Here is a 27,730-nt window from a genome sequence, read left to right on the forward strand (position 1 = left end):
CACCGAGGAGGAAGGGCAGGGTATACTCGCGGTACTACGAGGCAACGGAACCTCCTCCCCTCGGCACACTGGGGCAGGAGGTGACTGCCTTCCGCTGCTCCTCTGCCACGCGGCTCGCGCTCTCTCCTAAACTGCTCTGTCCTAAACGACGGGGCCGGGGAGGCTGAAAGGACTGAAGCACAGGGTTGGCACAGGGAAAGTGGCAGCTTTTCAGCTACCGCTAGAGCCTCATTTGTATACGACATTGCGAAAATGTGTGGTAGACCTGCTTGTTCTCCAGAAGGCAGGCAGAACAGTGATCTGCTGTCCCAGGGCGCATTGAGGGAAGCAGATTTAGTAAGGCAAGAATGCCCGAAAAGGAGGTCGGCGGGAGGGGTGGTGGCTTGCAAAGGGCAGGGCTTCTAGGGGAAGTAGATACGGCCAGCCATCGCGGGCCGAGGCTGCGTGATATGAGGTGGGAGGGGGTGTGGAGAATCCTGCTGCCCATGGCAGAAGTGATCTGCTATCCCAGGGCGCGTTGAGGGAAGCAGATTTAGTAAGGCAAGAATGCCCGAAAAGGAGTGCTTAGAAAAAGCATCAAACAAGCAGCAACGCATGGATATCACAGACCACAACACAGAGGCTTCCCAAGCAGGCAGGAATGCACGGAGGCATCCCAGCCGCGGAAGCAAAAGCAAACTGCACGCGGGAGCGTTTCAAAAGCGCAAAATAGGGACAGCTTTCAAGACACGCGAACGGCAACCTGCACTGGACTCTCCTCGGACACGCAACGGGAACACGGAAGTGTGCAGCCCCCCGAATGTACACAAGCACCCTCTCCACCGGGGCAGCTCCCTTCATTTGAACATTTCAGCGCGGGTGAGGGGGGCTCAGCCACTCGCCTGCTGTACCTTTAAACGGGCATGGGTCTCCCGCACACCTCGGCTCCCAGCACTCCCCCTCCCCGCACTGCTCCGAGGTGCAGCGAGCCCCGGGCTCTCACCTCCGTCCCTCCGCAGCTGCAGTAACAGGTGTCGCCGGGGACAGCGGAATGGCGGCCGGCAGGACCGAGCTGTGCGTGCGCTCTCCCAGGCGGCCCAGACTCACTGGCCCCGCACTCCGCCTCTTCCAACGGCAGCAGGCAGGGGAGGGGCGCTCTGCCTGCCTGCGCTGGAGACCTGCGAAGTCGCCCCCTTGTGTGATTTTTCACCAAACAGGACACAGTGCTAGCCCGGATTACTCCGAGGTGCCACTTCCTTGAAAATATGTTTGTAGGGAGAAGCGAAGATTCACATCGGATTCCCACTTTTGGCAATGTGACTTTTATCTATTAGGCGAGTGGAGTGTACAGCAGCGGCAGCGAAAACACAAACCCGGCATTCCCCCCCAATATAGATACCAAGCCCCCGCAAATACACGGGTACAAGGCGGAATAGAGCCCGGCAGCACAGGCGAGGAGGAAGGGAGTCCTGCAGCTCATCGAAGGAAAAAATAAAATGGCGCCCGCCTGCTTCAGTCTTTTTCGGATTGGGGGCGTGGTTTTGCTGTTCTGAGTGACGGATGATGTCACTGTCTAAAGAACAGCAAAAATGACGCCCCCAAATCCGAGAAAGACGGGGCTAAATCGGAGTGACGGCTCTCTCCTCCAATGGCTGGCCTCCTTTTAGGAAGCCAGCCAATGAGAGAGAGACAAAATTGGAGGCGGGATCAAGAGCCCCTCTAAGAAACATAAGATCTCTCTACTTCCGGTTCTCACGAACCGGATAGTACCGAGACCTAAAAAGGGACATTTACATTGTGCCTCCCATTGCCTTACTTCTGTGCGATGATTGAAACCAGATTGGAGGTTGCGGTATGGTGATGTTTGATTTCTTCACATGCCTTGTTGGACTATATGAGGTTCTTAGAGTAGTTGAGAACCTAGCTTGCCATGAGTGGTATAATTTTGTAGATGTTGACGATTTATTTATTTGGCATGGTGAGCGTGAGATTTGTGTTAAAGTTGAACTCTCACTTACGAATGCTTATTTGAAATGGTGGTTAAGATTTTACTCTGGTGAATACTTTTGAATTCAATAGTGACTTTACCCTTTCATTACGATGTTGAGTTTAAGTGTCATTGAACCAGCACTGCTGTTAATGATTGATGGTAAGTCCCAACATCTTAGACTATGTTACATTTTAACTCTTAATGCTACATTGTTTACTATTCGCACGGTGTTGATGCTCTTGATTTCATATTAGGCATTTTTAAGTAGTGAAAAACGTTGAGGAGGAGATTTACTAAGATTTTAGGACGTGTTTGCATCACAAAAGTGACCGAAATCGGCGCAAAATCTTTATTTCCAATTTACTTTCTAGTGCTGGAAATAACATGAAAGTAACGCGATGAAGCGCACACCGCTGTTTTGTATTACTTAGCGCCAAGGGTATCCATGGTATTTTGCAATGGAAGGGTACCCTTCCGGTACAAAACCTATGCTAGTCTCACGGAGACATCCTTGCACCATGGCACTAAGGTGTCTCTGTGGCGCACGGCAGTTGATTTCGGTGCTGGCACTAGGGAAAGGGAAGGAAAGTGCCATATTTCAATACATTTGGTGCTCTCCTGCTCTCTCCTTCTCCTGCAGCACAGCATTTATAGCTGTTGCACTGCGCTGCGTGAGAATTTATTAAATCTGGCCCTAAATTTCTGTGATGGGAATATTTGGTGAGGGTGATGACTGGATTATTACTATTTTGTAATGGACGGTGTTCTGTTTGAGTGGTGGCGGTGTCCGTTCTATACTGCATCAATATTATTTAAATTTGGTTTTGATTGACACATTACTGATATGTGTCATTGTTTGCTAAACATAGGGGCTGGTAAACTCTTGCTAGATTGGGTTAAACATGTTTCCACCCGGAATATTCTGTGCCCAGTAACACTGTGCTAGAGCCACATTGATATTGAACATCTGTTGGATGATGACAATTGCTAGGCTTCAAACAATATTTGTATGTGTTAGATGTAGCTTGTGTGTACCCCATAGCACTGCTGCATTTGGGATGTATGGACATCTATCCCTTCAGTGTCAAGTATGAGCTTTGAATGCACTGTTGATGGTAATAAGTCTTTTTATCAAATACTGGCTTGGTGTACAGGTTGAACCTTTTCTATATCTAATTGTCAATTTTTGACAGTTCAAGTACTGTTGCTGTTACGCTGATAATGAGGAACTTGCATGATAGCTGAATCCTTACTTCTTAGGGTTGACCCAGAAAGATTAAAACCATATCCTGCCCCGGTATACCTTGTCGAGTTTGGATAATAGGGTTCCCTCTTACAATAGGATCAACATCTGGAATAAATGGAGACTAAACCTCAGCAGTGATCATTTGAAGGAGGATGGTGTGTGATCAATTTTTTGAAGGTGTTGGGCAGTGTTAGATACACCTACTGGTTGACTTTTTGCTATGTCACTGTAACATTTACTTGGGGGCGGGGGGTTTGCTCTGTCTCTGTATCATAGAACTTTGTAATCATGGGTGTTGTACTCACTATGCTACATCTCCTCTCTGTAGTTTGAAGGAAAGACCTCCTTTGGAATGTCCGTGTTCAACCTCAGCAACGCCATCATGGGCAGCGGCATCTTGGGATTGGCGTACGCCATGGCCAATACTGGAATCATTCTTTTCCTGTAAGTACCACGGGAAGATACCTCCTCACTCTAGTGCCTTCTTGCATCTTGTCCAGTCCTGTTTTCAGACTTACCTGAATTCTTCACCCATTTGTTAGTTACCGAATTACATTTATTTAGCAATTAGTAGCGCTCGAAAACTAATTTTGCCTTGTGTTTCCACACATCACTACATGTGCACAGATTTTGAATGAAGAACAGAATCCTAATCTGTTGAAAAGATATAGATAAAAAATTTTTGCGAAAAATCTACAGAATATACTGCCTCCTTTTTATTTTTCACATAAAAATACGTGCATTGTTTGAAAGTGTTTAACAGACAACGGCTGGAATTATTGTTTGTTTGTGGTTTTAAACGTAAACGGAGTATGAAGAGATGCCAATGAAGCTGAACCCATTCCATAGTTCATGTCAGAAACACAACTACCCCTTAGCAGAACACGTATGTCTTAGTGTTCAGCATCTAAAAGATTGACAGGTTTTCTGGTTAACTTGCTAGCCATCTCTCTCGCCTGCAAGTGCGACAGTTCAGATTACTCCAGTTCTCCTAAGCTAAAGGAATGGCTGGGGAGGAGGTATTAGTACATTGTAATGTGTATTGTATTCATAAACACCCTTTGTTATGCTCATCCCTAAATTAGATGAGCAGCGTCACCAGGTGGCAGACCGTCATAAGTTCAGTGTTGACAATTAAAAGCTGGTGCCAAGCATCAGAAACCAATTAAGTGGTGGTGCAGAGCAGCAGAAACCACTGGCTCAAATTAAGCACTGTGTACAGGGCTACTCCACTGTAACATTTTCAACCCCACTACCAAGAACCTATAGCTCGAAGTGCTTGGTGTGGTACCAGAATATCATACTCACAATATTGTCTCATTTAAACATTGCTTCCTGTATATAAGTTTACAAATCTATCACCAATTTGAGGTGAATAGTCCAAAATCTACCCACCATGGAAGGATATTTAGCAAATGATATTTAGGGCACAATATTTGACAGACGATATTTCGCCATACAATCGAGGGGCACTCACCACACATAGAGAGTGATAAAAGTAGGGTGATGGCATCATTTTACCTCAGTCTTTCTTCTACTTCCCATCTTCTCTGTAGTGTCTCTTTTTTCATTCGGGGTACAGTTTTAAACTCAACCTCCAGCTTGTGAACCCACTGTAGTGAACGCTTTCTTACAATACCCACTAAACTGTAAATTCTCTTTGACATGATGCAGCCAGCACACCAAAAAATAATGTGTCTTCCAGAAAGTACAGAGCAAACATAAATATACACATGGAAACATCATCAGAAATTAGGTTTATGTTTAAATAACCTGTGCTGTCCTCAATGGACCCAACACCATGGGGCAGGGGATGCGGTTCAATGTGGTTCTGGTCACTGGCCTGTAATGTGTCTTGCTTTGGATCCAAAAATCGTTAATATGGCCTTTTTCTCAGGCAAAATACCACTCCTGATAAGTCTCTATGTCCCAAACAAAAGCCTCAGATCCTGCCCTGAACGGCTACTAAAAACTACCAGAATTAGGAGAGACAGATGGGGAGGTAGATCCTTTGCGTATCCAAGCTGTGGAATTCTCTCCCAGGCGAATTTAGACATCCGGAAACAGAGGCAACCTTCTGAAAATTGATTAAAAACTGGCTGTTCCATCAGTATCACTAATTCTTCTCTAACTTCTGCTCTGTATAAGTCTCCTAGCACTGGAAAGCCCTTGGGCAGCTACGCGCTCTATAAAACTCTTAACTAACTAACTAACAAAATCCTTGAATGCAGGTGCATCCCATGACTTGTCAGCAAAGCATGAACTAGGGATATTAATTGGTTTTCGGGACACTGGGCCAAACAAAATTTGGGGCCAGTGCTTAGAACAACTTTCAATTTGGTATACTTTTTCTGCTCATTCACGCCCTCTGCAACTATGGTAGGATCACTGGGAACCCTTTTCCTTAGACAACCTCCATCTGGGCACAACCCTGCAACCAGTAGTTTATCTCTTGCTGGCCAGCACTTGAGAAGCAGAAAGACTAGTGACATGAACAAGCCTGTTGCATATGGTGCAGTGGATTGATGTCACATTGGGCCTGTGCATATAGAGGGTGCATTTTTGCTTAACACTCCCGTCCCTACAGTGCAAGGAACAGGGATTCTGTCAGTTGGGACTATGCTGTGATTGCCACAACCCAGCAGGTGTTCCACAAGGATGGTTTAGCCAAGAAGGGAGCATATAAGGCTATTCTGCACTGCACATTGGCATGTGGCCTACTCTCGTGGCCTACCCTGTGCCCCTACCTCGGCTCTACCTCGGCGCAAGCAGACTCCAACTGGACTGAGCTAGAAAAGCAGACAAACTAGTAGCCTGAACAAGCCTTCTATCCACAATGTACGGTGTAGTTTCTATCAGCACCATTCGGTTATATTTATTTATTTATTCCACTTGTTAGGCACACAAATCATCCTCGAAGGGATCTCTAGGCGCCTTTGGGTGCTGGTGGGTGCTTTTGTTTTACTGCCTCTGCTATGTGGGACTGGTATATGGAGTCCAGTGGCACTAGTACTGACTACCGCACCATCTCACCAGTCCGGAAGTAGCACCACAAGTATGATGCAGTTACAGAGGGAGCATACAGTGTCACTACACTGAACAAGCATTGGCAAAGCTAATAAGTGTCAATCGTTATCAGCCTTTTGGATTTGTCGATGTTTGTTTTGTTTTGTCGTGGTTTTTACAAAACTTTATTGTTGAGGAAGCTTCTGGGAAGCAAAAGTATTTTTGGGTCAAAAAGCACACACCACCATAGTAGTCCCTAGCACTGAAGGAAATTACTTTGTGTGTGAAAGAGTGTACACCATCACTTACCGTAAAGTTAACCAATGGTTGAAGTGGGCTCACCTACTACCCCATGCTATGTGCTGTAGTGGCGAAAGAAAATGTGAATGACAGATTAAAAAGATCAATGGACGAAGAACACTGGCTGAAAGTCCCTATGTGTAACTATAATCTACATATAAGTTTAGTATGCACAAAAGCCCATAAACTAAAATAAGTAACACGGGTTGTAGTCTTCTAATTGCTTTCAGTCAGAAAGGGATCATGTCAAAAGGCCAGAAAAAAGAGGCACATTTTAAGATGCATGTTTGGTGCTTTCCAATAATTCTACTCACTTAAAAGTAAGACATCTCACTGCACAATGATGACATATGCATGGCCATTGAATGGTCATTAACAGTTAAACTTTAACAGAAAGAGGTTAAATAAGGGCAGTAAGATAACATTTAAGTGCACAAACATTACATGTGGGAACATCAAACAGGCTGTTTCAGAGGCAATGTATGTTGAGAAATCTCCTGGTTTATGTGAACGCCAGGAATACTACACAAGAGGAAATGTGGTCAAGTGACTAAGGCCCCAGTGATGAACATTTTAGAAAATATTGTCAAAATGTGTTTTCCAATATTACCACCAACATCACTGACAGTCATATCCACAATTATTAGATTGTATCTGCTGTTAGCACAAAACTTAACTTCTAGAAATGAATTGGTGGGGTTTGGTGTTCCCAGAAAACCACCCTCAATTGTAGAAAATGTTTACGATGCTGTTGTGAGTGAAAAAGTGATGGTAACTTGATTACTGGACATTTAACCCTTTCCATCACGTTCTGGAAACATCTACATGAGGGTACAAGTTGGTGGCTAGTTGTGATCCTGATTCCCACGTTTGATCACGCTGTAGAACCTGCGGAAATGCTTTTTAGGTTGGGCCTAGGCAGCGCATGTGCTGTCTTTTTGAAACATGCTGTATTTACTCTGTGGGCTTAGAGCCCGCCCATTGCCTTTTCATTTGTTCCTGCAATTGACGTTCAAAAACGAATTCTTGCTAGTGGTTAATCCTTCCTCTTTGTCCCTGCTTTTTTGTTCTTTGTTTCCTCCCATGAAGCACCACCCAATTACTGGTATTTTTACTCTTCTGTATTTATGTGTTCGTTTTTGGAGGACTAGTTTTTCTTTGGTTCCTGCTCATGCTTGTCATTGCTTGTTTAACTTGTTGTTCGTGTTTCTTGTTTCCCCCGTACCCACACCCCTCTGCGCCGAACTTGCTTGCATATACACCCACCCCTCCCCTGTCTCTTTAATGTTGCCTCCCATTCATTAGACCTCGACCCCTCATCGTTGCTTGTCCCTTCTTTAAACATTACACAACAACGTGACATGGCTTCAGGAAAAAAGGCTCAATGACTCAACCAGCTATGGTCGCATCATAGCACTTTTTTTAAAGCAAGATGTAACTTAATTAAATTTAAAGTGTTGTCACAGCTACTACACAAGGAGCGTGGCAAACCGCCCATGCAATTTTACAGTGTTTTGGTGATTAGAACTGATTTAAGCCACCCAGACATTACTCTATCATGGAATACATCACTGCTCCTAAGCTCCTATGCCATAAGGGAAGAACACCTTGTTTATCATTGCTTCACGTTATAGAAAATTGTAAAGAAAAGAAATGTAACTTTGGCACAATGCATGGTTTGCTGATACACATCAGAGGAGTGGTGCACCTGGATATTGTAATCAAAGTAGTTAATACTGCGGTAAGTATGATACGGAACTTCGAGCTATTGTTGTGGGAAGTGAACATCCGGGGCATAGAACAGTGCTGCTGAAAAGGAGACCTACCAACGTTTGTTCAAGTGGTTTTTATTACTTTTTCCTGATCAACAGGAGGGAGCTCCCTGCCAGCTCTAATACCGTACTTTCAGCTGCCTCCACTCACTCCCCAGCATTCCACATTCTATAGAATGCCCAGCACAACATCAGAACACAGATGTAACACATCTTCAACCTATATTGGACATTACATCAAACAAATCGAGCACCATCAAATATGTATATACAAAAAAAATACATTTAATGACCCATGATGAAATCTTGAAACCGTTTAGGCATATAATGCATTCTACCCTGCCTCAACTTCCATTGCACAGTCCTCTCCGATGCCTCTCCATCCCTCCATCCAACCATCGGGCTTCTTCACTACCTTCTTGTTCTCTTTGGATGACTCCCCATCCATAAAAAAATCCGGCACCATCACCATCTTCTTGTTATTCCACACATTACCATCACTCAACAACATAGAGTAACGGTTAACTATCAGTGATACTGTTAAGAATCGTCCAACAAGCCCACACCAGCTTACACACAGCAACTCTCCACTGTTCGCCCTGACTTACGGCCAACTGAATTTCTTCCTTCAACATCCTGTTCCACCTTTCCAATAGGCCATTGCTCTGGAGATAATATACAGATGACCTGATGTGCTCTACATCATACAATAACAACAACTATCTCATAGCATGAGATACAAATTGTACACCGTTGCCGGTTACAATGATTTGTGGAACACCTTCCCTCTCCCACAGCTTTTCCAAAAATGTAACCACCACCCAGGTTGTTATTGTATTCACAAATTCTACCTCAGGCCACCTAGAATAATAATCGATTGTGGCAAACGCATACATAGGACAAGACCCAGGACATTGTATGGTCCAGAAATTTCCAACCCTAATTGTTTCCATGGAGCATCCATCTTTTCCACCTCTACGTGGGGGATAAATCACAGTCCTCTGAGACTTGGCAGTCAATGCACACAATAAGCACTCTCTAAACATCCTTTCCACATCTTATCCAACCCCGGGCACCAATATTCTGCTTTAATCCTATGCTTGGACGCACTCATACCCCATGCCCTTCATGAGCCAGACTTAAAATGTGTGATCTCAAAACTCCTGGCACTACTGACAACTCTTCTCTGAACAGAATAACAGCCTTCATAGAAATTTCCGTGCTAACATTCCAGAAAGACTGCACATCCTCCGAAACCTTCCCTTTAGCCGGTCACCCCACTGACATGTGTCTCACCACATCTTGCAGAATTTCATCCTCCCTTACCACCTGCAACCATTCCTAATATTCAATACAACTCTCCATGACAGCAAAATCATTAGCTATCAACCCTCCACTGTCAGCCATCTCTTCATTTCTCTGACGGTCCACCAGAAACCCGGATAAATAGTCGGTCACAACATTTTTCCTCCCCAGCAATTATTCCATGGTATACGAGAACTCCAACATTCACAAAACCCATCACAAAATTCCAGACAAAGCCAAACTGGTCCCCTTCTTGTTGGTAAAAGCATCAACTAAGGGTCGGTGATCAGTATGAATAACAAATTCTGTACCCCACACAAATTTCTTAAAATGAGTTAATGCCCACTAGGATACCATTGCTTCTCTCTCAATTGTAGAATACATGCATTCCGCTTTTCTCAATGGTCCAGAGGCATATGCAATAGTGACTTATCTTCTTTGCCTCTGTTGTAAAAGTACAGACCCTAACCCTTTAGCACTGGCATTGGTAATCACTATACTCTTGTCATGGGGATCAAAGGGCTTAAGAGCAGGGGCAGATGCAATTTCCAAGTTAAACTACTTGAACTCCCGCTCACATTCAGGACAGCAAACAAACATTGCATTCTTCACCATCAACCCCACCATACACACAGTCTTGTCTGCAAACTTGGGGATGAACGGCGAGAAATATTCGGCCAATCGCAAAAAAGATCTCAATTGATCCTTATACAAGGGCGACGCGGCTTCTTCGGTGGCTCTCACCAGCTGCAACTTGGGCGATACCCCCTCTCATCCACCCAGTGAACCAAATATTCCACGTCATTAACCACAAACTTATATTTGTCTAGCTTTATGGTCAGACCTACTTGTTGCAAGATGATCAACACCCTAGACAATACTTCATCATGTTTGGTCACATTTTCAGCAAAAATAAGTGTGTTAAACCCGGAAAATAGGTCACGTTGTTCTGCCCCTTGAACAACTAACTGGTGCATTGCCCTCTGGAAAATGGCAGAGGCTGAAGCCAAAACAAAGGGCATGAGCTTAAAACTGTACCACCCTCGGGCGAGACAAACATCAACAGATGTCTTGAATCAGGATGCAACACTAACTGATGATAGACTGATGACATATCCAAGGTGGAGAACACCTTTGCACCCTTGATTGTCATAAGCATTTCCCTGATATTGGGTAGGAGATGTCTGTCCACCCAGATGGCCTTATTCAAGTCCTGCAGGTCAACACACATTCTCAATTCTCCACTGAGTTTCTTGGCTAACACCACCAGAGCCAACCATTCTGCTGCTTCGATTTTCTCAAATAATTCCTGAATCACACAACTCTTGTAACTCCTTCTTCAAAGGATTCGTCATTGCTAAAGGCACAGTGTGAGCCTTATGCACTTTTGGGCTTCCTCCTTCCTTTAATATAATCCTGTGAGTAAAGCTCTGAAACAAACTCAATTTTGAACATGTCCAGAAGTGTTTTACACCAATTTATATCACTCACCATGCTTACATTCGACTTGCCTGCCTTGATGAAAATCCTGGAGAAGCACATTCAAATGGTGCTCTCCAATTTTTTGGAAGGGCATGAGCTTTTGCATCCTTCCCAATCAGGCTTCCGCCCTAATCTCAGTACTGAGACCGCACTTCTGGAGGTGTCAGAAGACATCAAAGGAGTTTTGGACTCCGGAGGCAGGGCCATGCTGGTCATGTTGGACCTGTCGGCGGCATTTGACACCGTCCCCCATGAACACCTGCTCTCGAGACTTTTCGAGATAGGCCTCAGGGGGACGGTGCTCAGCTGGTTCTCTTCATTTCTAGCCGACCGCCGACAAACGGTCTGGACCACGCCGGATTCTGCTGTGATGCCGCCACTGGGTGTTGGGGTCCCTCAGGGCTCTATTTTGAGCCCGACCCTCTTTAACATCTTCATGACCCCTTTGGCGGCTCTGGCGGAGTCTTGCGGGGCCCGGATCGTGTCCTACGCAGACGACACTCCGCTCCTCTTCTCCTGTGAGAGGGGAGGAGATTTTAATGGGGAGAGCATCCGGGATTGCCTTGGGGCTGTTTTCAGATGGTTTAATCTGAGTGGCCTCAAGTGCAATCCCGAGAAATCTGAGGTGCTCTTCTTTGGGTGTACGTCTGATCCTGACTGGCATGACTGGTGGCCTATAGACATGTCTCCCCCTTCCGTTCCATCTGCAGTTGCCAAGAATCTGGGTGTCAAGATGGACAAGGGTCTGTCAATGAGAGCCCAGATTCTGGGAGTGACGGGCACCTGCTTCGGTCTCCTGAAGGTATTAAGAAAGTTTCTACCCCTGTTGTCGGAAGAACACCGGAAACTGACTGTGCAGGCTCTGATTGGGTCCAGGTTGGACTATGCCAACGTCCTATACCTGGGCCTGCCGGAGTATCTGCTACAGCGCCTTCAGGTGACACAAAACGCGGCGGCGAGAGCCATTTACGGTCTTAATAGGCGAGCTAGGGCGTCATGCCTCTTGCAGGCCCTGCACTGGCTGCCTATTCGCAAGCGCATTATCTTTAAGACGCTGACTCTGACCTATAAGGCCCTACACTCTGGAGGTGCAAAGTACCTCCAAAGGAGAGTGTCCTTTTATCAACCGGCTCGGGCACTTAGATCAGAGTCACAGTTTTTGGCGGTTGTGCCGCGCGTTCAAAAAGCCCGCATTGGGGGTCGCTCCTTTGGTCTGCGTGCCCCCCAGCTGTGGAATGCTCTGCCGCTGACACTTCGTGGTGCCACTAGCTTGCTGGCTTTCAGGAAAGGTCTTAAGACCTGGCTGTTTACTTTATAGGTTTCTTTTTCTGTTCATCACATTCTCTTTCTGCTTTGTTGTCGTGTTGTGTTACTTTCTGTAGGTCTCGCTGTGAAAGCGCCAGGATACTCTTTTTGAGTCGCTGTGCGCTATACAAATAAAGTGTAACATAACATAACATAACATAACTTGTTCTGTGTGGTTGGGATCCAGTTTTATTAATACATCTCTTTTTTTTTAGGCCCCCCTAATAAGCATGACCCATCCTTAGTAATGTACACCTTGGAATGCTCCTCAACACCTTGAAATCCCAGCACACCTTCAAGGTAGCCTAATAGCTCTATGGGCTTATTCCCATAAGCAACAAGTTTGACATCTGGTTCAAATAATTTGTGATGGGAAATTTCTTCATATATTCTTTGTCAATCAAGGTATAGCATGCACCCGAATCCGCCATGATGCGTACTTCTACCCCTTTCACTGTGACAGTACAATAAGGGTGCACAGACTCAGAAGCAACTCCCACCTCACTAATCTGTAAAACAAACTCCTCCTCCAAGTCTGCATTACCCTCCCTCACCATGCGAACATCAACTACTGTTTTGAGAAAACCTCTTTTTCTCTGGCACATTCTGGAGAATGCCCCTTGACTTTACACTTCCAGCCCACTTGTCCCACAGCTGGGCAATTAGGATCAGAAGCCACATGTTAATTGAAACCACACTTCAAACAGGAATAACCCCTCTGATCCTTCCTATTCAACCCGCAAAGAAGCAGTTATTTTTCCTATGTAGCTCACTTGACAGTTTTGCTTGAAGTTTCTATTTTTCCCGTACTATTTGATGCAATTTTTTGAGTCTTCTTCTGTGTTCTCTGCCCTTTTAACTATTTCTACAGCTTTTACCAGCCTTAGATCCTTTGTGTTTAATAATTTCTCTTGTGTTCGCTTGTCTGTGATCTTCTGTACCAGTTGATCTCGGAGCACCTCATCCACAAAGTTTTCATAGATACAAGAAGATACCAGTCTACGCAAATCTGCCAAGAAATTGTCTACAGATTCATCAGGCAATTGAGCTCTTTGACGAAATTTAAATCTTTCCACTACCAGATTTTTCTCTTTTCTATAGTTTATGTCTACCTTTTTCACTGTCATTTCCAAATCATCATTTTCGTAATCCTCTTCCTCCTCCGGTAAAGGATGTAAGTGTTTTAAAATCTGACTCCCTTCTGCCCCAAAACAATGTTTTAACATGGCTAGTTTACATGAACATATATATATATATATATATATATATATATATATATATATATATATATATATATATATATATATATATATATATATATATATATATATATATATATATATATATATATATTGCTGTTCCACACTCCTACTAATCGGCACTGGACTCCGATTCCCCAAACGTAGGTACAGACCACAAAACAGCGCTTAGATTACTTCAAAGGTGGTTTATTGTTCTTCTGTCCCCAGCATGACGCGTTTCGGCTGCGACACGGCAGCCTTGATCACATGACCATAAGAACCAATAGGTGCAATTTATATACTATGTGTGTCCCAATTGAAGAAACGTCAGCAATACATAGACATAAAGAGAATACTACTTTATAGGAGATATTACTTAAAACCACATATCCATTGGTCTATATACAGAAGGAACAGTAAAATGATATATTTACAATTTTCTTTTACAAAATGTCGTACATTTCGTTTACCCCACGGCAATGATTATAATAATACAGCCATTCCATCGTCCTTTCTCCTACTTTTAAACGATAAGCATGTTATTACTCTTCATATTCTGACTAATACACAAGTCAAAACCCTGCAAAAGTTTCAACACTTTGGGAAAGTGCAAATATTATACTTAATAAAGTGCTTGATTGTGCAAAAGTGCAAATTCAGTGAATCTTAAAACCAAGAATTTCAAATTCATATATACAAGGGAGTGCAATGGTGATGGCACGATCACTGAGACCTCTATTTATGAAGAGTTACATGCCACCCACATACAGAAGTAGTTGTACTCATGATTATATCATGGCTGAAAACTAGATTAGATCAAACTCATAATAAGGCAAAAACTGTACATTATGGCATAGTGCCCTTGTTGCTACAAGAAAAAGTCTCATGGATAAAGGCATATTTAAAACCTTTACCCTATTTTTGCCCGATAGAAAGCAAGGAATGATGCAGGGGAGGTGATGTTTTCTAGGAACCACGTATATATGCCCCACAGATTAACCGGGCTCTTTGGACAATGCAATGTTCTAATTTACTCTACCTCTGCCCAATCAGGTCACTGAAAGATGGTAACGCAGCAGGTAGATGTCCAGTATTACTAATAATCCACCCGACTATAGGAAGCAATGGAGATCTTCCCCTGTGTTTAATCCATTAGGGATCCTGGTATCTAAAAGTAAAATATATTTACTTTCAAGCTGTCTTAAGGCTTTCTAAGACTTTCTCCCTATTTCCCCCCCTGATGTTCTTGGGCACCGCATCAATAATGAAATACCTCAAGTCATTGAGATTTTTGTTGTGGATCAATTCAAAATGCCGAGCGACAGGGTAATTAACATCAGAATTGACCACGGCTCGTAGATGTTGCAGAATGCGGTTGAAAGCCTGTAATTTAGTGCTACCAACGTACCTGAGCCCACAGGTACACTGGAGCACATAAACCGCAAAATCTGTACGGCAGGTGAAGTGCTCCTTGATCTTGATATGATTAGGATCAAAAGCAGAGAAATACTCGCTGGTATTTACGCCAAACTTGCATGCTCTGCAAGAGATGCATTTGAAAAAGCCACATTTATTAGAGATCCGATGAGGTTTAATTACCACCTCAGGGCTGGATTTGACCAAAACGTCCCTCATGGACGGAGCTCTTCTAAAAACCACCGAAGGCTCATCTGATATAAGTGGAGCTATACTGATATCAGTCTTCAAAAGCGGTCAATGCTTTTTCAAAATCCCCCTCACCTTCCTGTGTTCTTCATTAAAAGTCATTATCAAACTGATGTCTTTACTCACTGTCTCATCCTCCATATCCACTGGGCTAGATGTGACATCTGCATTAATTGAGGTGAGATAATTGTCCCTGTCCAATAGATTGGCTCTATCTCTTGCATTTAGCAACATAGAAGTATCATACCCTCGAGCACGGAATCTTTCAAAAGCCTCATTCTGACATCGCTCAAGATCTGTTGACGTACTACAAATCCTCCTCATCCTTAGAAACTCCCCATAGGGAATGCTCCTAATCAGATGGTTAGGATGGGAGCTACTCGCGTGCAAGATTGCATTGCCCGCTGTAGTTTTCCTGTGCAAACGGGTATGTAACCCACCCTCCGCAATGTAAATTTCCACATCAAGAAATTGGATAAGGTGAGTTATATATATATCAAGGTAGTGGGGAGCTACCGAAAGGCGTTGGTTATTGCTGTGGAAACTGCTGATAATGGATTTAGGAATAAATTAACTGTGTCTAAAAACAACATGTGACTGGAGTAGCGCCTTTATCGTTTTCTTTTGGAATACGTTGTTGGAATATATATGTATATATATATGAGGCATACAACGTCTTCAAAATGCATTCCTGCAGAGACGAGACGAACCCTGGACTGGTGCAAATAATTCTTTATTGGAGCCCAAACACCAAGTCGAATTTCGTTGGGTGCACTGCATCACCAAATGCGATGCAGTGCACGCAACGGAATTAGTTTTATTTATTTAAATGTTTACTTACCTGTTAAGGTCCGGAATCCATACATTACTACCCCCCACCCTGCCCCTCCCCCTCCCCACGTCACCGCCCAGCCTGTACTTTCACTACCGGCCGCGGCTGAGCTCTTCGGTGGAACAGTATTCCTGTGAAACTAAAATCTGATCTGCTACTTCATTATTAGCGTTTAGAAAACTTGGTAGTTAGGCACCTAGCTTGGTTCTGCTCAAACCTATCTATTGTTAGTTTGTGGGGGTGCTGGTGGGAAACACTGCTGTTACACTTTTATTACAGCGGGTCGATATTGCAGCACTGCTGCAAAAGCAGGCCCTAGTAACAAAAACGGCCCCCACCAGTCCAAAACCGGCCCCATCCCTCAGCCCACCGGGAAAACACTACTGCCAGTCCGACCCTAAATACCAAGGGCGTATAGTTTTGATCCCACCTCATGGCCGTTTCGTCCACCCTCAAACACTCTCTGCCTCTTCAAATGACTCTTTCTATACTTTTTCATCTTTGCTTTCTTTTGTCACTATTTTTTCTTGTTTCTCTTCTTCGTTCTTTCCCCTTTTGTGTTTTTCTGTCTCTTGCTCTGGGTCGAAATATGATGAGGAAAAATAAGTGTTGATCCCCAAAAATGAGTGCCTGCGACCCCCACCAGCAACCACCGGCTCACATTAAACACTGTATTGTCTCCTCTCACTGCCTCTCTCCACTTCACTAACCCTGTCTCTCCATAACACCACATCTTATTACTGCTTATCACTCCTATCACAGCTTCCATTCTCTCAACTAGTCTCCAACTGATGCCTCTAGAAGATAGGGGTGCATTTGCAGAGGAAGAATGTCAAATGCCTGGCACTTCCTAAACACTACCAATGATTCCCATAGTATATTCTTACTCGCTAGTGAGACCTTTACTTCATCTTGAACTTTAATTCAGTAGCAGAAACATGGAATCTTTTATTTTGATCAGCTCCTCTCCTTAAAGAGGCCATCCAGTGAGTAATGTCTCAATAGCACCAGTGGCAGTTTTTCAGTTTGCTTATGTATGACATTTCCATGCATCCAGGATGCTTATGTGTGATATTTCCATGTCTCCAGGATGCTTATCGGTGACATCCCCATGCGTCCAGGATGCTTATATGTGGCATTTCCGTGTCTCCAGGGTGCTTATGGGTGACATTTCCATGTCTCTAGTATTGCTTATATGACATTTCCATGTTTCCAGGATGTTTATGTGTATCTTTACCGTGTCTCCAGGTTGATTATGGGTGACATTGCCATGTATCCAGTATGCTTATATGACATTTCCATGTCTCCAGGATGCTCATAGGTGACATTTCCATGTCTCCATCATGCTTATGGGAAACATTTCCATCCACCCAGAATGCTTATGTGTGACATTTCCGTGTTTCCATGATGAATGTGTGAGACATATCCTTTTATCCAGGTTGCTTATTTGGGACATTTCTATTATTATTATTATTATTATTATTATTATTATTATAATTACATTTATTGAGCGCGCAGCTACCCGGAGGTTTCCCGGCGCTAGAGCAAACGGAAGATGAGCCAGTGTAAAAACCATGGGCATGGCAGTTACATGTTAAAAAGCCAGGTCTTGATACCTTTACGGAATGTCATATAGCAGACTTCCGAGCGCAAAAATTGGGGCATAGAGTTCCATAAGGAAGGAGCCTGTAAGGCGAACGAGCGTCCACCCATTTTGGCTCGCTTGACCCGTGGAATTTGAAACTTGTTTTGAGTAGAAGATCTTAAAGTACGGGAGGGAACATACTGCTGGACCAAGGAAGATAGATATTTCAGGGCTTTATCCATTTTAATACAGTGCATCATGCAAAGGGCTTTGAATTTGATACGGCTCTCAATTCGTAGCCAATGCAGTTTGCGCAGATGGGTAGAGGCCGAGGACCTAGCAGGTAAGTTACATATCAAGCGCACAGCCATGTTCTGAACCACCTGAAATTTCCTTAATACCTCCTTACAGGCGCCCAGAAGTAGTATGTTCCCGTAGTCCATCCGTGAGATGACAAGGGCTTGGACCACGGTTCTCAGGGTATCCACTGGAAGCATCCATGTGATTTTTCTAAGCCACCTGATGATGGTGGTACAGGTGGCAGAGACCTTTACAACATGTTGCTTCAGTGACAACTGGTTGTCAAGCAGAACCCCTAGATTACGGGCTGAATCTGAAGGGGTAGGTAACGGGCCCATCTGTGGTGGCCAATGTTGTGGGCCCCACAAAGATGTATTGGGACCGAATAGGAGCAGCTCCGTTTTGTCCCCATTGAGTTTTAGTTTATGTCTCTGCATCCAGTTGGAGATCTGTTCCAAGCCAGACTGCAAGGAAGATGTAGGCGATTGATTTTTGGTAGAAAGTGAGTAGACGATTTGAGTGTCGTCAGCATAGGAGTATATTGTGAGACCCGCTTGCTCTGCCAAGAAAGCAAGCGGTCTCACATAAAGATTGAAGAAGAGGGGGACTAAGAATCGACCCTTGGGGAACACCGTGAGGGGAAGAATAGATAGAAGAAACAGAAGTAGAGGAAAAGACTTAAAAAGTGCGATTAGAGAGAAAACTAGCAATCCAGGCCAGGGCTGTGCCATCAATCCCCACGGATTGCAAGGTGGACAATAGGATGGAGTGGGAGACGGTGTCAAATGCGGCACTCAAATCAAGTAAGATGAGTGCCACAGTCTCCCCATTGTCCACCTGTTTCCTGATGGTCTCAGACACACCAAGAAGCGTAGTCTCCGTGGAGAAGCCAGCCCTGAACCCAGACTGAGAGCAGTGAAGGAGGTGAGAAGATTCTACATAAGAGGTGATAAGAGAGTTCACATGTTTTTCAAGAATTTTAGAATAACAGGGAAGGAGAGAAATAGGACGAAAATTAGAAGGGTTATTAGGATCTGCATTGGCCTTCTTTAGCAATGGAACCACCATCGCGTGTTTCCATTCATTGGGGACTGTAGCCTCCTCCAGTGAGGCATTCAGCATGTCTAAAATGATCTGAAGCAGGTCTGGGTCCAAGGTGCCCATTATTTGAGGGGGCAGAGGGTCAAGAGGTGAGCCCGATTTTATTTCATGTAAATATTTATGGAGGAGCGGGAGAGATATCGACTCCCAAGAATGAATTGGGGAGGTAGTATGAATACCATCATCAGCAACAGTGCAGCAGGGGGTAGGAAGTACGGGCTCAGGGATAGTAGGAACATTGGGAGTGGCGTCCAGGATAGCATAGATTTTGTCGATTTTATCCAAAAAGAATTCAGCCAGAACATTGCATTGGGAAGTATCCAAAGAAGGGTCTTTTGGTGCAGAGGACATGCCAGAAAGATCTTTTACTAATTTAAACAGAGCCTTAGGTCTATTTTGGGCCTTAAGTATAGTGCTGTTTGCATGATTAGCTCTGGCGGTGTCACAGGCCGAGTGGTAAGCCTGGAGGGCAGCCTTATAGTTTGATTTCTTAAGTGTGCAATAGTCAGAACGCCATATGCGCTCCAGTTTCTTGCAGCGGGATTTTTCCTGACGCAAAGAGTCATTAAACCAAGGGGCTGGTGGATGATGGAGCTGTGACTTATTCCTCTGGGTGGGAAGACACGAATCTAAGGCTGTATTTAGCCAGGAATTGACCACAGATAACTCCTTGGTAGAGATAATAGGAAACGTTGGTTTAGAGTTGTCGAGGCAGAAATTTCGTTTGTTTATATCCAAACGTTTCCAATTCCTACTAGCTTTATGAGGGTGAGAGCTAGAGGAATTATTGTGAGCTGGTAACCTAATAGAAAAGTTGACAATAAAGTGGTCTGACCAAATGACAGGAGAAGAGGATTGGTGAGTGATGCAGTCAAGGTTTGAGATTATGGGATCCAATAAATTACCGGCTTTATGGGTGGGGCCGGAGTTGTGTAGGTGAAGGTCCAGGGCAGCTAAGTCCTGAAGTAAGCGCATACTAATGGGACAGGATGTGAGATTAAAATGAATATTTAGGTCACCTACTACTAAAAAGTTAGTGGCTTGTAGAATAAGAGGGGCAATGAGCTCGGGAAAGGACGAAGCCCATGTATTGGCCGAACCAGGGGGGCGGTAAATCAGGGTTCCAGTCAAAGTATAATGCGGGGTGAGAGAAAGTTTAAAAAGGCCAGCCTCGCAATTTGGGAAATCTAAGTCCTCCCATTTACAAGAAAACTCTCTTTTAAAGATTATCGCTATACCTCCACCCTCCTTGAGCACACGATTTCTCCCCAGATAGGTGTAGTTATTAGGAAGAGCCATAGCAATGTCAGGACCAGAACTATTGCTAAGCCATGTTTCTGTCACAAACATGGCGGCAGGATTTGCCGAATCGAGAAGATCAAAAATATCTCTTTTATGTTTTGCCAGAGATCGGCAGTTTATGTTGATAAAATCCATAGAAGAAATTGGTGTAGGCATATTAGAGGGGGCAAAATTCGTGGCATGGGTAGTGGTCCAGAAGGAGGAGGACAGGGAGTCTGTGACCGCCGGGATAGAATCAAGAGTGAGGGCACAAGCACGACATTTTAAAGGAGCATCTTGGCAATTAAAGATTGGAGCCAAGGTGCAGGAGGAGGTCTGTAAGGCCAGTAAGTCAGAGCGGGAGTATGTTCTGTGGTCAGGGGCAGATAGAGTAGCCCCTGGTCCCGTCCTGGCACGGACGGGCGCAGACAGGCAGGACTCTGGCTTGACTCCGGCGCGATGACGGCACGCCCGCTGAGCGCGTCCGCTGCGCGGAGTCATAGCCGTTTATTTTTATAGTCTTTCCTCTCGCCCCAAGGGAGGAAGCCCTGCCCAAGATGGCTGCCACACTAGCTCTGCCCTAACCCTAGGTCGAACAGCCCCAAGATCGGCCGGACCCTCTGAGGGAGGTAGCGCTGGGTGTGGTGAGTAAAGAGAAGATCAGGGTTACTTTTTCAATTTTAAAAATGTCTTGACCCAAAATCGGAAAAGACAATCAGCGTTGCGTTAAATCCGCGCGCTGGGTGCAGGGGGGGAAAGGACACAGGGGGAAGTGCAATCAAGGTACAAAAGTTTTAAAACAGCTCTAGCAAAGGAGTTAAAAGAAATGTAACTGCCCGGCTCAAGCCTCAGGCACCGAATGCTGGAATCTCGCGCCTGGAGTCCTTCTACTATTTTTATAGTCTTTCCTCTCGCCCCAAGGGAGGAAGCCCTGCCCAAGATGGCTTCCTTCTATGTCTCCAGGATGATTATGCATGACCTTCCCATGCCTCCAGGAAGCTTATGTGTGGTTCTCATATCTCTAGGGTGCTTTTGTGTGACATTTCCATTTCTTCAGGATGCCTATGTGTGACATTTCAACTGAGAACAATGTGCCAAAGTATTCTAAAGACTGCTCAAAAAGACAAAAGGCAGGGGGGCATATTTACAAGCCCCTTGCGCCTCTGTAGTGTCACTTTTTTTAACGCTCCAGTGACGCTCTATGAAAACCCACAATACAAGTCTCCTTTTTGATAGAAATAGGTCTGTAGAGTTGAGCTGTACCAGGTAGGGAGGTAGATCCCGTAGGTCAGCATTATGGGCACAACCAGCACAAGGAAGTCAATTAACTGATTAATCAAGAAATGTGAAGTGTGAGGCCTTGTAGCATTAACAAAGTTTAATGATAGGTTGCTCCCAGGAGCATTGACTGCAGTGACTCTCCCAGGCTCCCATCTTTCCAGGAGTGACCTGTGCAGGTAAGAGCGGTGGGGAGGGGTGGGGGGGCGACAGATGACGACGAGGGAAAAGAACATTTAAAAAAGGAAACCACCTACCCTGAGCTCACCGCATCACGGAGTTGGCGATGCAACAAGCACAAGGTAAGTGTTTTTCTTTTTTATTTTCCCTTATCGTCTGTTGACACCCCCACCCCGCCCCACCGCTGTTACCTGCACGGGCTGCTCCTGCATCCTTCCTATTCCCTATGGATGCTTCTGCATATGCTACCACAGATCAGGAGAGCTAAAGCATACACGTCGACAGAACTAATTCAGGCGGGAGACTCCCGAATATTTTAAGCCAAAAATTGTTTTATTTTAGCAGTCTCCCTCCTAAAATTGCTCGTGCTGCAGCATAAGTTATTGGGGGGAATTTTAGTCCCTGATTTGTTTTTCAAAATCTCCCTTTCAAATATCAAAATGTTGACATGTATGCTATGGGAGGCAGAAGTCGGAAGCTTCAGTCCTTTTGTCTCAATGTGGCCGCCTTCTAGAACCCAGACAGAGTCTGATAAGATGAGTGGAAATATGTTCACCCTCAAAATGACAGAAAGACTACTAGACACTCCAGCAGGGCCGGACTGGCGGTAACAGGCACGGGCCATTTTCTCGGTGGGCCAGACGGATGGGGGGCGATATTGGAGCAGTGTTGCAATATCAGCCCCCTGTAACAAAAGCAACAGCAGTGTTTTCCACCAGCACCCCCACCCACGGGATCAGTCCGACTTAATTTCCGGAACTGATTGCGTTCTCAGTCCTGCCATGCACTCCAGCTGCTCCTGTTTCATCCATTCAGCCTCCAGGTGACCTAACGTAGCACAGGAAGGGCCTGCAGTGGGGGAAAGGGCTAGCTGTCTGTGTGGCTTATAGCTGTCTTTCCCCAAAGCAAGAAAGTATGCCAGTAGGTGTCAGTTAGTTGTGGTGCAGCTTACCGACACTCCTTCGCCGATTGTTGCGGTGCTAGGTCTGGAGTCTATAGTGGAAACGGCATTGCAGGCAGCTGCAGCCAGGATCTGATCTAACGCCAAGGCAGGTGAACACACACTACTTTCCACTGGATACACCACTACCCAGCCCCTCCTCTTCTCTTGCTTTCACTCTTGAAAGCTCTCTATGCGAGTCGCTGCCCTGGACAGTAACCATGACAACGACCTCTCCTAGACTCCCTGGGAGCAGCTAAATGTCTGCACCGACTCTTAAGTGTCTTGGCCGATTAGCTTTTGATTGGAAAGAACACTTTACTTTGTGTGACAGTTTGGGTTCGTGCGTGGATTTAAGAAAAATGACAAATTGGCATTAGTATAAGACCTGATGATTGACAGGTGGCAGGGATGTAGTAGATCTCAAAAGCACACAGATAACATCAAATAAACCAACATTTTGGAAATGTCTGGTATTGGTGCTTTTTAGAGATGCAGGACTGGGTAAAGACAATTGTTTTCCGGCTCCTTTAGCTTTAACTACAACAGAAATCTAATCTTAGATGAAGGGAGCGATACTTTTAGAACAAGCTCAAATGTCCATGAAAATAAGACCAAAAACGAGTGTAATCCACACAATGAGGTTATAAACATATCACCATCATTGTGTGGGTCATGCTTGCTTGAGCTAATTTCACAGGTGGTTTTACATGCTTACAATCTAAAGAAGAGACTAAAAGCATCCAGTGAGCTTTACCGTTGGACATGTTGCTATTGTGGGGCACACCCCACAGTTTAAAGACCGCCGTTGTCGGTGCTGCAGATGAAACATATTTACTCCAGAACCCATGCCAATGCATGTCAATGGTTGGCAGCAGAATGGGTACAAACTTACAAGGGGTGGATGAGAGAAGTCTAACCATCAACTTCTACCTGTATTTTTTCAAACTATTCTACTCTCAAATAAATTGACAAAGAGGGAAATGTGATAGTTTATCTGTTCTGGTTTACTTAATTGGTCACAAACAGACTGCATGTTAAAACAACTTATGAGGGTAATGTGCCTGCATCAGAGATCTTTAATTTATCCAGCAAGTTTCAGACTATATTAGCAGAAGGAAACTAGTTTAATTGGTGCATTTTCTGATCTGAGGGCAGCCTACGCACACATTTGACTCATCATAAAAAAGCATAAATGTTATAAGTTATAGTCCTGTTTTCGTTTAGTGTGTTCTGAACTGGCATCAAGGAGCTGAATGCCAACTGTAAGACAAACGTTTATTACCTCACGGTTCTGTTGTCAGTGTTTCTTTAATCTCAGTTTGCTAACGGTTTATTTTGGTTAGTAAAAACATGAAATAAATAGTCATAAGTGTTATTACTGAAATAGATAATATAGTGCATGAATGCCTCTTACATGAAGTGCTTAAAAACTTTTAAAAACTGCATTCAAAGCGATACAAAAGGGGATGATGGACGGAGCGTTTGAGCAAATCAAAATCTCACCCCCAGTCAACTGATCTGGGTTTAATCCATCACCATTCTTTAGCTCACTCAGCCACCCCAGTTCAGACATGGCCATATGCAAATCAGTCTGACCCTGTGCCTCATGGGAACAGTCCAGCCCGAACTGCCAAGCCATGTCTTCCCTGGACCGTAAACAAGCATCCTGGGACCGGTTTCGGATTCATAATCCTCATCAGAGTGACCTCTGTCCCTCTGGGCCGGTCACCCCCACGCACCTCGCACACTCCTCGTGAGTGCGACCAGGCTGCCCCTTGCTCCGCCTAGTGCCGCCGCTGCCCGCAGCTGGGACCCTGCCAGCTGTGACCCGCTGATTGCTGCTCTTGCCCCGCCTGCGCCGCGCTGATATTGCGTTTTCCATTTGTCTCTCCATTGTGCTCTCTGCTCCTGGTAAGGTTGTACCTCTGTGACTCCGTTTGTTGTATCCCCCGGTGTATTCTCAGCCCCCTGTGTATTTTTTGTATCCCGCTCTGTTTAGTATTGTACCCCTGTGATTTCGGCGCCCCCGGCCCCTGCCGCGCTTCCCTCCACCTCCCCGCTCCCCGCCCCTCACCTCTGCAGCCCTCCCCATTTGCCGCCCCCCTCCCCGCCTCCCAGCTGCCCCTCCCTCCCACTGGACCATATAGGACGAGGTGGGCGAGGTGGTGAGCAGTGACCTCTGTCCCTCTGGGCCGGTCACCCTCACGCACCTCGCACACTCCTCGTGAGTGCGACCAGGCTGCCCCTTGCTCCGCCTAGTGCCGCCGCTGCCCGCAGCTGGGACCCTGCCAGCTGTGACCCTGTGACCCGCTGATTGCTGCTCTTGCCCCGCCTGCGCCGCGCTGATATTGCGTTTTCCATTTGTCTCTCCATTGTGCTCTCTGCTCCTGGTAAGGTTGTACCTCTGTGACTCCGTTTGTTGTATCCCCCGGTGTATTCTCATCCCCCTGTTTATTTTTTGTATCCCGCTCTGTTTAGTATTGTACCCCTGTGATTTCGGCGCCCCCGGCCCCTTCCGCGCTTCCCGCCACCTCCCCGCACCCCGCCCCTCACCTCTGCAGCCCTCCCCATTCGCCGCCCCGCTCCCCGCCTCCCAGCTGCCCCTCCCTCCCACTGGACCATATAGGACGAGGTGGGCGAGGTGGTGAGCAGTGACCTCTGTCCCTCTGGGCCGGTCACCCCCACGCACCTCGCACACTCCTCGTGAGTGCGACCAGGCTGCCCCTTGCTCCGCCTAGTGCCGCCGCTGCCTGCAGCTGGGACCCTGCCAGCTGTGACCCTGTGACCCGCTGATTGCTGCTCTTGCCCCGCCTGCGCCGTGCTGATATTGCGTTTTCCATTTGTCTCTCCATTGTGCTCTCTGCTCCTGGTAAGGTTGTACCTCTGTGACTCCGTTTGTTGTATCCCCCGGTGTATTCTCAGCCCCCTGTTTATTTTTTGTATCCCCGTTCTGTTTAGTATTGTACCCCTGTGATTTCGGCGCCCCCGGCCCCTGCCGCGCTTCCCGCCACCTCCCCGCTCCCCGCCCCTCACCTCTGCAGCCCTCCCCATTCGCCGCCCCGCTCCCCGCCTCCCAGCTGCCCCTCCCTCCCACTGGACCATATAGGACGAGGTGGGCGAGGTGGTGAGCAGTGACCTCTGTCCCTCTGGGCCGGTCACCCCCACGCACCTCGCACACTCCTCGTGAGTGCGACCAGGCTGCCCCTTGCTCCGCCTAGTGCCGCCGCTGCCCGCAGCTGGAACCCTGCCAGCTGTGACCCTGTGACCCGCTGATTGCTGCTCTTGCCCCGCCTGCGCCGCGCTGATATTGCGTTTTCCATTTGTCTCTCCATTGTGCTCTCTGCTCCTGGTAAGGTTGTACCTCTGTGACTCCGTTTGTTGTATCCCCCGGTGTATTCTCAGCCCCCCTGTTTATTTTTTGTATCCCCGTTCTGTTTAGTATTGTTCCCCTGTGATTTCGGCACCCCCGGCCCCTGCCGCGCTTCCTGCCACCTCCCTGCTCCCCGCCCCTCACCTCTGCAGCCCTCCCCATTCGCCGCCCCGCTCCCCGCCTCCCAGCTGCCCCTCCCTCGCTCCGCCCCCCCCCCCACTCTCCACATATGGCAGAGTGGCCTACGCGCAGCGTGCACGCGCAGCGGGCGCGCCGATTGAGCGCCAAAGGTGCGCCAAAGGTAAGCCCGTCTACGCCCGTCCGCGCCTGGCCCGCGCCCAGTGCCAGGACCCCTGGCCCCCACCGACGGAAGCCGACCCGACGGACCTACGACGCCACCGAACTCAACGCACTCAACACCGGCCGAACCCCGGGGTGCTACCGAGCAACACCGAGACGCTCCCACGGACCCTTCAGCTGCCACTCCTGCAAGTTCACCTGCAACCGGACCCACGCCACACCAGCACCCACCAAGCCGAACACCAGCAGCAGCCACCTGAAGTGCATCCTGCTCAACACCCGCTCCGTCCACAAACACGCCGTCGAGCTCTGGAACCTGCTCGACACCACAGCCCCAGACGTCGCCTTCCTCACGGAAACCTGGATGAACGCCTCCTCAGCGCCCGACATCGTCATCGCCATCCCGGACGGCTACAAGATCATCCGGAGGGACCGCGTCAACCAGACAGGAGGAGGCATCGCCATCATCCACAGGAACACCATCCGCATCACGACCAACACCGACGACACCCTCGCACCCGCCGAACACCTGCACTTCCAGATCCACATCAACCCCAAGACCACCCTCAGAGGCACCCTCATCTACAGACCCCCGGGACCACGCACACAATTCAGCGAGGACATCGCCGACTTCATCAGCCCACACGCCCTCCCCTCCGCCGACTACATCCTCCTCGGGGACCTCAACTTCCACCTGGAGAACAACAACGACCGCAACACCACCACCCTGCTGGACAACCTCGCCAACCTCGGACTCAAGCAACTGGTGACCACCCCCACCCACTACGCCGGACACACACTCGACCCGGTCTTCTCTTCCAGCAAGGACATCGCCTTCAGCCACGCCACGGGACTCCACTGGACGGACCACAGCTGCGTCCACTTCAGCTTCAGAAGGACCACGCTCCACCATCACCAGCAACAGGTTCCCCGCAGAAGCTGGAACAAGATCACTGCAGACCAGCTCGCTACTTCCCTGAGCAAGAACCCTCCCACAAGCACATCGAACCCCAGCCAAGCTGCCACCAACCTCACGAAATGGATCAGCGACTGCACAGACGAACTCGCCCCTCTGAAGACCCCGCCGAGCAGACCCGGCAGCAAGAAAGCCCCATGGTTTAACGACGAACTCAGGAGCTCCAAGAAGAACTGCAGAGCACTCGAGAAAACCTGGCGCAGAGACCCAACACCGGACAACATGACTGCCCTCAAGCTCGCCACTCGAAAACACCACCAACTGATCCACGCCACCAAGAAAACCGCATTCAA

General features: G+C 46.7%; 1 protein-coding gene across 2 annotated transcripts in view; it reads left to right on the forward strand.

Moving 5' to 3' along the window:
- SLC38A3 (solute carrier family 38 member 3) overlaps positions 1 to 27,730 on the forward strand; it is a 342,163-nt gene that overhangs the window by 129,057 nt on the left and 185,376 nt on the right. For both annotated transcript variants that reach the window (XM_078661256.1, XM_078661257.1), the window contains one exon: positions 3,544 to 3,659. In XM_078661256.1, coding sequence (XP_078517382.1) covers positions 3,544 to 3,659 — 116 coding nt within the window. The remainder of the gene's footprint in view (positions 1 to 3,543; positions 3,660 to 27,730) is intronic.

This window comes from Lissotriton helveticus, chromosome 9 (assembly GCF_964261635.1).
Source record: "Lissotriton helveticus chromosome 9, aLisHel1.1, whole genome shotgun sequence".
NCBI classification, from domain to species: Eukaryota; Metazoa; Chordata; class Amphibia; order Caudata; family Salamandridae; genus Lissotriton; species Lissotriton helveticus.